Source organism: Sus scrofa, chromosome 14, assembly GCF_054392235.1.
Source record: "Sus scrofa isolate SSC_HxYL_T2T_F1_AM1 chromosome 14, Sscrofa_HxYL_maternal_Yorkshire_Landrace_v2.0, whole genome shotgun sequence".
NCBI lineage: Eukaryota > Metazoa > Chordata > Mammalia > Artiodactyla > Suidae > Sus > Sus scrofa.
This window is the reverse complement of record NC_139396.1, coordinates 109,544,778-109,555,807: the sequence shown is the minus strand read 5'-3', so window position 1 is coordinate 109,555,807 and position 11,030 is coordinate 109,544,778. Positions and strand designations below refer to the sequence as shown.

The window sequence follows — 11,030 nt, the reverse complement described above, 5'->3', positions numbered from 1 at the left end:
GGCAGAGAGGAGATGCTGACCCTGGCCGCTCCCAGCAGCCTCCAACCATGGACTCCCCCTGGCCTCACCTTCATAGACCGGGTAGAACCTCTGTCCTCTCCATTTGTGGTTTTGGACCAAAGCCCGAGCTCCCCCTCTGCAGAGGGTGAGGGGCAGGGATGTCAGCCCTGGCGCTGGACCGGGGGCAGGGCGGTGGGTCACTGCTGGGGGAGCCTGAGGTGGGGGTGGGGAGGGGCTCAGCTGCAAAGCCCCCGGGCCCTAGGCTCTGACCTTCCTGCAGTTTCCTTGAGTGCCTGATAACGTGAGACTCCTTCTGCTCACAGGGGCTCAGGGGGTCCTGCTTCTGTCTCTCAGATTGTTCCCTGGATCAAACACAACCAAGGCTGTGCCTCTGACTCCAAGCTCTGCCTTAAAATATTTATGTTTGTTTGTTTGTTTGTTTGGGCAGCTCCTGTGGCATATGGAAGTTCCCATCCAGGAGCTGCAGCTGCCAGAGTACACCACAGCCCCAGCAAGGCTGGATCCTTAACCCTCTGAGTGAGGCCAGGGAGCAAACCAGAATCCTCATGGACGCATGTTGGGTTCATTACCACTGAGTCACAACGGGAACTCTATTGCTTAAAAACTTTTTTTTTCTTACAAGATATTTTATAACTATTATGGCTGAATATTTTATTTCAGCTTTCATTTTTTCTCTAATGTTCAACATGGTGACCCTGTTACACATACACTTATAAATTCTTTTTCTCACATTATCGTGGTCCATTGCTTAAAATTTTCAATGTTGTTTTTGAAACCAAAAAAAAAAAAAAAAAGAAAAGAAAATCAGTCTCTTCATACATGACCTAGCCAGACACAAGATGCCAACGGTTATGTTAGCACTGTTAAGAAAAAACAGGAATTGATAAATGCATAGACACATAAGCAATACTGAGAGGAGAAAAAGAATGTATATATATGTGTATATGGATGACTGGGTCCCTTTGCTGTACAGCAGCAATTGACAAAATAGTATTAATCAACTATAGCACAAATTTAAAAATAAATAAATCAGGAATACTGGAGGGTCCCACGCCGAAGGTCGCGGGTTTAGTGACTAACACAGATAGAGCTGCCCTTGATGCAAGTGATCTGAAACAGAGATGACAGAGGGGTCATGTAACACGGCGAGTGTCCTTCATGTCACTCACATGTACAATTTCAATGATCAAAATATTCAATTTTATTTCAAGTGAGATCTATATCCTAGAGTAAATAATTCGCTATATACAGTGAAGAACCAAATGTGAGAATATGGACTTACGGGGGAGGGAAGGGAGGCTCCAGAGCTGCTGCTGGCACTGGGGCAGCTCGTCCTCTGGCCCTGAAGGCACCACAGGAGCCGGTGCTCATGGCTCTTGCTGACCTGGTCCAGCTCCAGGGATATTAGGGGAGGAGCTGGCTCCAGCCCTGGAGTAACTGGAAGAACGGGGTCTGCCGTGGTCTCTAGACCTAGACCTGGAGCTGGAGGACATTCCAGGCCACAGCAGGGGCCCAAGCCTGATGGGCTCAGAGCAGGGGCAGTGCCCTTGCTGAGGCTTCAGCTCTGGAGCTGAGGTTGGAGGGAAAATGGGCTGAGGTTGGAGGGGAAGCACTGGGACAGGTTTCCGGGGTGATTCAGGCTTTGACATTTGGAGCAGAGCTTGCTGGACCTCATGCGGATTTAGAAGTGGAGGCTGAGAAAGTGGTTTCTTAGCTCTGAGCTGAAATGACAGCTAGGACATGAGCAGGCTCTGGCTCTGGCACTGGAGCTGGCATGTCCCCTTCACCTAAAGCTTGAACGTGAATAAGCGCTATGGTTTGAATTTGCTGGGGCTGTGGAGCTGCAGCTGGCACGAGAGCTGTAGCTGGCTCTGGGTCTCCAGGTGTTTCTAGAGCTTGCTCTGGAGCTGGTCCTGTAGTTCAAGAAGAGAAAATATCCTCAATAGGACTGCCTTACCGCATGCCTTCCAAAACAGGAAATTCCTCCCTGCCATTCAGCGAAGTCTCAGGCCAAGGTGCCACCCCCAGGAAGTCTTCCCAGGCTGCAGTCCAGGGGAAGAGTGATCTGAGCCTCCTCATGGCTCCTGCCCAATTCCAGCCTCAGGAGGCTCTGCTCTGTGAGGCCCAGCCCCGTCCCCTCCCCACTCGCCCATCACCCACCCCGAGGACCCCTCACCGTCACCCTCTGCCTCCATGGGCTCCAGATGCTCCAGCTGTGCCAGGAGAAGGCGGGCACTGTGCTCCAGGGCTGAGCCAGGCATGCTGAGCTCCAGGTAAGCCAAGAGCATCTTCAGGCAGGGAAATTCGGGAGGCTGGTGGAAATCCTCAGGATACTGGTCCAGCCAGGTGCCCAGGATGGAGGTCATGGCCCTAGGAGTGGTCGGGAGGGGGGCAGCAGAGTCAGGGCCCGGCCTTGCCTTCCACCCTGCCCCGTGTGGGACCCGGGCTCCTGGCAGCCCCTCCCATCCCCAGGCCCCACACCTCCCCGCTGTTCTCTGGAGCAGAGAGCCCCTCCCCCTGGGATCCAAAGCCACTCACATTCTGAGCTGGTGCAGGGGCCCGCCGTCCTCCTCAGCGTAGGGGAGGATGCAGCCGTACCTAGAGGAGGCCAGGAAGGTGTCAGCTGGGCTGTACTGAGGACTCACCTGGATGTGATGGCTGGTGTGACAGGGTGACCCCCGGGAGCAGGGAGGCCGCGGAGGGCAGGACCGTGGTCTGCCTGATGCATGAGATGCTGTTTGTTTTGAGAAGTGCCTGTGCCTAGGGGACCGTCCCAGATATTTGCAGAAGGAAGAAGCCCAACCAGCCCCATGACGCAGATCTGAGCAGCCTGGGCCCCACGGCTGGTCTCCAGAGATCCCTGTTCTCACTCCCCCAGGACAGGGAAGCCCCCAGGGAACCCCCCAGCACCTTTCCAATGGGACACAGTTCAGCCCAAGGTCACAGGCACAGTCCCAAATGAGGCAGAGGCTTCCTCAAGGGAAGGAGGAAGATAGAGAGCAGCACAAGCCCAGCCCCTCAGCAGCCTTCCCCCAGGGCCAGCTCCCCAGAAGCACCTGCCATGATGGACCCGCTCAGTCCCTCCATCACCCCAGGGGGCTGGTCCTCTCTTTACCCGGGTGAGCAGAGGGCACACTCAGGCTCAGAGCGGTGTGGTGACCTTCCCACATCTCAACAGCTGGGAGGTGGCCCAGCCACCCATGTGCCACGAGGGGTAGGGCACTCACCTTAGGAACAGAAGGTCCAGCACCTGCTGGGTGGTGGCAGAAGCCATGTAGGTGCCCAGGAAGGTGAGGAGGAAGGAGCGGTCACCGCTCAGCAAGGTGGGCACCAGCTGTGCCACCAGCTTGTCCAGCCGGCCTCCCTGGACACTCCCCACCATGCAGGTCCCACGCCTGCCCACTGGGGTCACATCTTCCCCCTGGGGTGGAACAGAGCAGAGACGTCGGTCAGAGGCAGCACTGTGGACACCAGAACGCACAGGCCGGAGCTCAGATCGAATCCCCAGCCTCGGGAACTAGTGGCCTGAGAGTCCTCAGCAGCATAAAGGTTGTGGCATCCCCAGCAGAACTGGCGGTGGGAGATGATTCAATGTGGGAGGCAGTTTGGAGCACAGTCCTGACGGCTCCGCCCTGTAGGCACTGCATCAGCCCTGAGACTCTGATCCACACTCCCATTCTAGAGATGAGAACACAGAGGCTGATCCCAGAGGGAGAGGGCTCAGGACTGTCAGGCCCACGTGCACACCTGGGGATGGAGTCAGAACAGGAGAATCCGTAGAAAAAACCTGGAGCAGCACTGTGGGTGTACATGATGGAAAACTGATCAGTGTCTCTTTCTGAGATGCCACAAATGTGGGGACAGTGACTTTGCATGTGGACAGGGCAGGGTCTGGGACATGAGGATGGGAGGGAGGGGAGATGGGGCCCAGGTTCCTCTGGGAGCATGACCCTGGGAGGGAGCCCCGGGGAGGAGCAGGGTGGCTCTGGGACCCAGGCCTCCTGGGGTGGAGTCTCCCCAGGGCTCACCCTGAGCCTGGCCTGGGCGCTGGCAGTGGTGGCGGGACCTGCCCCTCCTACAGGGAGATGGAGCAGGTGGCTCCAGGGACTGGCTCTTGTCCCCTCTGTTGTGTGGGGCCCTGGGAACACAGTGCCTGGCAGGCAGGCAGGCAGGCAGCAGCCTCAGAGCCCTGCCTGCTGTCCTCGCTGCTCTCAGAGACACCAGACACCACCCGCAGACACTCATTCACCACTCTCTGCACAGACCTCCCCCAGGGATGGAGAAAAGCCCAGCCCCTGAGGGCCTGGGATCCACAGGCACGGACAAGACACACCTCAGGCTCCTCCTTCCTGCTGCCAGCTCTGAGCTGGTTTGTGACCACGACAGGTCAGCAGTTTGCCAAGGGCCTGCCCTCCTGCTCCTGCCTAGATGGTCCCCTTCATCTCCCCCACACACAGGGGGATGAGGGTAGGTGGGGAAGGCTCACTAGCCTGCCCCAGGCCACCAGTGGTTACCTTCGGGGACTTCCTCCTAAAGGACCAGTGGCATCGGGGTTGAGGTTTGAACCAGTGGCGACAGAATCTGAAAATCCTCTCCCTCCAGGGTTTCCTGGAGCAGAAGCCCCGGGGAGTCGGGACGCAGCAGGAGAACATCTTTCTCCCTCAACTGCCTCCAGCCAAGTGAGCTGGCTGTGGGGCTGGCTCTAGAATGTGGGCGCCTGGTAACGGGGTTCCAATTCTGTTGGGGTCCATTGCCAAGGAAGTGACCTCACTTCCTGGGTCCCCTCAGCGGCATGGTCTCCTCACACAGCCCCCAGCACACAGCCCTCTGGGCTGCTGACCCTCAGCCCTTGTCCACGCAGTCCCCATGTCACCCAGTCACATCACACTGCCTTCTGCATAGTGCCTGGGGAGGGGCTGTGTGTGGCTCTGAGAAGACAGACCTGGTTCCAGACTCAACTTCCCCTTCTCACCTGGTCCCCATCCTGAGTGAGTCCCTGTGTCTGAAAGCCTGCCTGACCACCACCTGCACAGTTTTGGGGGGGGCAGATTCCAGCATCTCTTTCTAGGGGTGTCCTCAGGCACATGTGGCATGAGACCTGAACATGTGGGAGGGGCGTCACGAGAAGATCGTGCCTTCACCCCCTTTTTGCTTCCTCTTATTACCTCCCCCATGGCTGTTCCTCTTCTGACCCCTTCCCAACATTCTTTTTGAATGTCCCTGTGCAGGAGTGTGTGTGTGGGTATGTGTGAGTGCGTGTGCCCATGCTCGCTGCCTTTGGGTCAGAAAAAACCCTCCCCCACACACATGGAGGGAGAAGCCAGAGCTTCCTAAGATCGTAGGGTTTCTAGTTTCCCAACACACCTGCTGACAGGGTCCCAGCCTTGTCCTAGGGACACAGACACGTCAGACCAGGTGGCACATGTGGCAGGAGCAGGGATGACGGACGCAGACAGTCTGCTCCCCTGTCCTCGCTCACAGCCACAGTGCAGCCTGCGGGGACTGTCCCCTTCATGGGGCACAGGGTCTGTGAGGCTTGGCTTCTCTGGCTGGACACACAGCGGCTTCAGGACAGGTGGCAGACGACAGGCTCCTTTCACCAGATGAACTTGACAAGCTCAGTGCTGCTGCCTTCCTGTTCCTGAACTTAAATGCTTGTCCCCAAGGCTGAGGCGGCTGGACCCCTTATCCAGGCCCAACATCGGCATAAACAGAGTCAATGTCACCAGAAACAAGGGGATTTTTCTTCAGATCAGTAACAACATCCTCAGCCTGGACTGAAACACTCGGGTAGGTAGGTTAAGGATCTGGCTTTGTCAGTACAGGTTGCTGTTGTGGCCTGTGTTTGATTCCTGGCCCAGGAAATTTCACATGCTCAATTCGGAAAAATAAAAAAAGAAAGAAGAAAGGCTTTGGTAAGCAAGTTCTCTAGTGACTTATTTAGGAAAACGGATCAGAATTGATCACTTGTAAGTTTCTAATTTTATTTTTTAATTAACAATTTTTTTTCTTGTCTTTTGTCTTTTTTTGTGGCACATGGGAGGTTCCTAGGTTAGGGGCTGAATCGGAGTTGCAGCTGCCGGCCTACACGAGAGCCACAGCAACACTAGATCCAACCTGCATCTGTGACCTACACCACAGCTAACAGCAACGCTGGATCCCTAACCCACTGAGTGAGGCCAGGGGTCCAACCTGCAACCTCATGGTTCGTAGTGGGATTTGTTTCCGCTGAGCTACGACAGGAACTCCCTAATTTTATTATTTATTCGAATATAATTGATTTACTAAGTTGTCTGCGTTTTTGGTACATATCAAACTGATGCATTTGTGCATACATATATTTTCAGATTCTTTTCCATTATAAATTTATGAATTATTGAATATGGTTTCTCGTGCTATAGAAGAGGTCCTTGTTTCTTCTTAATTTGGGTTGCATATATAGTATAAAGGTCTAAGACTCCATTGGCCCCAGGAACTCTCTTCCCACCCCGCCCCCGCCCCCCATATCCAAGGCAGCAGCAGCTCCATCTCCCTCCTGCTCAACCAGAACCCTGGCTCTGTCTGTTCTCTCTTTCTTCTTCATCCCCACATGCAGTCACCTCATGCCCTGGTCCTGTTTCCAACCTCAAAATGCATCCCTCGCCTCTCTGCGTGTGCCTCCCCTCTCCTAGTCCAGCCCTCCAGTGGCACTGCCCCTGCTTCATGCTCCGTGCTTTCATTTCTCACTCCCTCTGACCCAAGAAATGGAGTTGGGAAAGAGATTTCTTTTTGTTTTTTCATGTATGTGTATCACCGGTTTCCTTTGCTTTACAACAGAAATTTGCACAACACGGTAAATCGATGATAACTTACTAAAAAATAGTGAAATATAAAAAAAAGACATTTGTGGTGTTCCTGCTCTTGGCACAGCTGGTCAGGGAGCCGGCACTGCCATGGCTGGGGCTGGGGTTCCATCTCTGGCCTTGGGAAACTTCCACACTCCTCAGATGTGCCCCTCGCCTCTCCCAGGCAACCAGAAAAGGCACATGTGTTCCTGTCACTCTGCTAACACAGGAAGTCCTCCACAGGCACTTTGGGGAGAAGCCCCAGTCCTCAGCCAGATCTCCAGCCCCTCCTCCTGCCAGCAGCCCACCTGGCCTGCTCCCTCAGCCCTGGCCTCTCTCTCTCCCTCCAAGGACCACCCCCTGCCCAGCCTTCTCAGGCCCCACACCTTGACACCACTGGGCTCCCTACCTGGATGACTCCCCCTTCAGGTTTAAACATCCATGTTGGAGGTCGCTAGTCCCTGGGCTCTGGGTCCCTCCCTTAGGGCTCTTTCCATAGTTCTGGGAGTTTCCACTCTGTTCTGGTGGACCCAGGACTTGCTGGGGGACGTGGCAGGAAGCTGGACCCTAGGTGACCTCAAGTGCCCAGCACCAAGAATCCTCCAGCCTTCAGTTTGTAGGGGAGCCCAGCAGGCTCTGAGCCCCCTGGTGACCCCCAGAGAAGAAGCTCCCAGGGCTGCTCAGGGCCAGGCCACCCCCCTGGTTTTCCACATGGGATTTAGAGAAGCAGAAATTAAGCCAAAGCTCTATGAATCAAAACAGTATGATACTGACTGAAAGTCACACACACAGACCAATGGAAGAGAATAGAAAGAAAACAGGAAGAAACCCACACCTATCTGGTCAAGTAAGTTAAAAGAAGCCAAAGATACACACCAGGGGAAAGGATGGTCTCTGCAGTTATAGGTGTTGGGAAAACTGGACAACCAGCTATATACAGACATTCAAGCTGGACCATTATCTTACATGATATACCAAATGAACTCAAAACAAATCAAACTCTTTTTTGTTTGATTTTTGTTTTTGTTTTTGTTTTGTCTTTTTTTTTGCTATTTCTTGGGCCACTCCCACGGCCTACAGAAGCTCCCAGGCTAGGGGTCTAATTGGAGCTGTAGCCACTGGCCTACGCCAGAGCCACAGCAACGCAGGATCCGAGCCGCATCTGTGACCTACACCACAGCTCATGGCAACGCCGGATCGTTAACCCACTGAGCAAGGGCAGGGACCAAACCCGCAACCTCATGGTTCCCAGTCGGATTTGTTAACCACTGCGCCACGACGGGAACTCCCAAATTAAACTCTTGTATAGAGGACCTGAAACCATAAAACTGCTAGAAAAGGATGGGTAGTAAGCTTTTAACATCAGTCTTGACAATGATATTTTTGGCTCTGACTCCAAAAGCAAAGAAACAGAAATTAACAAGTGGTACTCCAGCAACCTCAAAAACTTCTGCACAGCACAGGAAGCCATCAATGAAGTGAAAAAAAGAGGAAGATTGGAACTGGAAGAAAATATGTGCAAGTCATGTATCTGGTGGGGGACTAATATCCAAAATATACAAAGACCTTCTGCAACTCAACGGCCAACAAACAAACTAATGTCATTAAAATTGGAGAGAAGTTCTGAATAGACATTTTCCCAAAGAAGACATAGTCATCGACAACAAGCCCAAGAAAAGATGCTCAACATCATCGATCATCAGAGAGATGTCAATCACACAGCAATGAGTCATCACCCCGCATCTGTCAGAAAGGCTCTCATCAAAAAGACCACAAAGAGCCAATGCTAGCAAGGATGTGGAGAAAAAGGAGCAATTGTACACTGTTGATGGGAATGTATATTGGCACAGCCAGGACAGAAGACAGTATGGAGGTGCCCCAAAACACTGAAAGTATAACTACCGTATGATCAGTAATACCACTCCTGGATATATATCCAAAAGAAGTGAAAAATATTTGAAAAGACGCATGCACCCCAGTGTTCAAAGTGACATTACTCGCAACAGGTAAGATAAGGAAGCAATCTTTGCAAGAGGGAAGATAAGGAAGCGATCTAAGTGTCCCACAACAGATGAATGGAATAAAATACATGTGTGTATACATAATTATATATGTAACTACATATATAAATACATATATTGGCATATGGGATTTAAATAAATACACAAATTGGCATGCGGATGTCCCTGGGCTAGCGGTTGGACCTGCACCTCTGCAGTGACGCAAGCTGCTGCAGTCAGATTCTTCATCCACTGGGCTACAGCAGGAACCCCAGTTTAAATATGTATATAAATCACACACCAAAGGAATACTACTCGGATATAAAGCAGAAGGACATTTTTCCATTTGCAACAATATGGGTGGACCTGGAGGTTATTATCCTTAGTGAAATAAGTCAGTCAGAGAAAGACAAATATGTCAGCATTTACTGATAAGTGGAGTCTAAAACAGAAACCACATGAATGTACATAAGACAACCGAGAATGTCCCAGACACAGAGAACAACCTAGTCACAAGGTTGGAGAGGGAAGGGGGGACAAGAGAGAGGCAAAGGGTTAAGAGACACAAACTACTTTGTATAAAACAAGTAAACTAGGTGTTGTTTGGAAGTTTGGCATGCATGTTTGAAACCCAAGGCCCCAGTTTTGTCATGGGGAATGTCGTGGATGCTGGGACCAGGGGAAGACACCCTTGTCAAACACTGGCAAAGCTTTCCAAGCACTCAAAGGAGTCAGCTCCTCAGGACACCCCGAGGTGAAGGTGTGACCAGTTGTCATGATTCTTTACAAAAGTGGTCTCTTCAGAGTTTCTGACTCCCCAGATTTTATCCTGATAAATTTTGCTTTTCAGAAAATTATTCATGTAGCCTAAAATGTCAAGTACATAGCTATGATAATGTTCATTAGCTTTAGAATTAGTTTTTGTATAGTTCTTCTTCTACTCATATTAAAATTACATTTTTATTCGTTTGACAGGGCTTATCCCTTTCCAATAAAAGAAAAGAGTATTTTCCCTTTCCCAAACCCAGCATTTAGTTGAACCTTTCAAACCTAGTGTTTGCTTTCCAACTGGCTATTGGAGATTTTCATATGAAATTCCTCCTCCCTTTCCAATGTTTACAATTTTCTCTTCAAAGTACAGATGGCCAATAGGCACATGAAAAGATATTCAACATTGTTAATTATTAGAGAAAAGCAAGTCAAAACCACAATGAGGTATCATCTCATACCAATTAGGAAGGGCGTCATCAAAAAGTCTACACATAAGAAAAGCTGCAGAGGGTGTGGAGAAAAAGGAACCCTCCTATCCTGTTGGTGGGGATGTCAACTGGTGCAGCCGCAATGGCAAACAGCAGGGGGGTTCCTCAAAAAACTAAAAATAGAGAGGCTGGAGGATCTAGCAATCCCACTTCTGGGCACATGTTAGGACAAAAGCATAATTGAAAAAGATACATGCACCTCAACGTCTACAGCTGCGCTACTGACGATAGCCAAGATCTGGAAGCAAACTAATTGTCCATGCACAAGTGAATGTATCAAGAAAATGCAACACTACTCCATCATTAAAAAGCATGAAATAATGCTTTTGAAGTAACAGGGATGGACCTAGCGATTCCCATGCGGAGTCAAGTCAGTCAGAAAGACAAAGACCAATACCATTTGCTATCCCTTACAAGAGGAATGGACGATGTGACACAAATGAACTAGTTTATGAAACAGAAACAGACTCACAGGCATTGAAAACAAATTTATGGTGACCAACCAGGAAAAGGGGTGGGGGAGGGTTATATTAGGAGAGTGAGATTAGCAGATACCAGTTACTATATATGAAATAGTCAAGGTCCTACTGAAAAGCACAGGGAAGTATATTCAATATCCTGTAATAAACAAAATGGAAAAGAAGATGACATAGTATATACTTGCATGTAGGTAAAATTTAACCATCTGCTGTGTGAGAAACTACCACAACGTAAATCAACTATACTCCCCCCCAAAAAAATTAAAATTTTGTCTTCAATTCCTAGGTCAAATGCATGCTTTGCCTAATTTCAATCTTGCTAAGCAATGGGACAAAGTTTATGTTAGCTTTTCTTTTTTAATTTAATGGCTGCACTCCTGGCATATTGAAGGTCCTGGGCCAGGGCCTGAATCCCAGCTGCCTCTGATTCTTAAAATCCACTGCATT

General features: G+C 50.7%; 1 protein-coding gene across 1 annotated transcript; it reads right to left on the bottom strand.

The window, feature by feature from the left end:
* Positions 1–1,207: 1,207 nt before the first annotated feature.
* LOC146396926 (ral guanine nucleotide dissociation stimulator-like) lies at positions 1,208–4,703 on the bottom strand. Its single transcript, XM_084997709.1, has 5 exons — positions 4,536–4,703; positions 3,249–3,442; positions 2,560–2,619; positions 2,198–2,391; positions 1,208–1,934 (listed from the first exon to the last, which is right to left on the bottom strand). The coding sequence occupies exons 1-5, from the start codon at positions 4,671–4,673 to the stop codon at positions 1,732–1,734; spliced, it is 789 nt and encodes a 262-aa protein (XP_084853835.1). The 5' UTR covers positions 4,674–4,703; the 3' UTR covers positions 1,208–1,731.
* Between the last annotated feature and the right edge of the window lie 6,327 nt (positions 4,704–11,030).

Bases quoted from the DNA above. Each gene is read 5' to 3' on its own strand.
- LOC146396926 (XM_084997709.1), bottom strand. From the start codon at position 4,673: ATGTTCTCCTGCTGCGTCCCGACTCCCCGGGGCTTCTGCTCCAGGAAA. The intron at 2,392-2,559 runs GTGAGTGGCTTT...GACCACTCCTAG, and splicing joins CCCCTGCACCAGCTCAGAAT to GGCCATGACCTCCATCCTGG. The intron at 1,935-2,197 runs GTGAGGGGTCCT...CTTGAACTACAG, and splicing joins CATGGAGGCAGAGGGTGACG to GACCAGCTCCAGAGCAAGCT.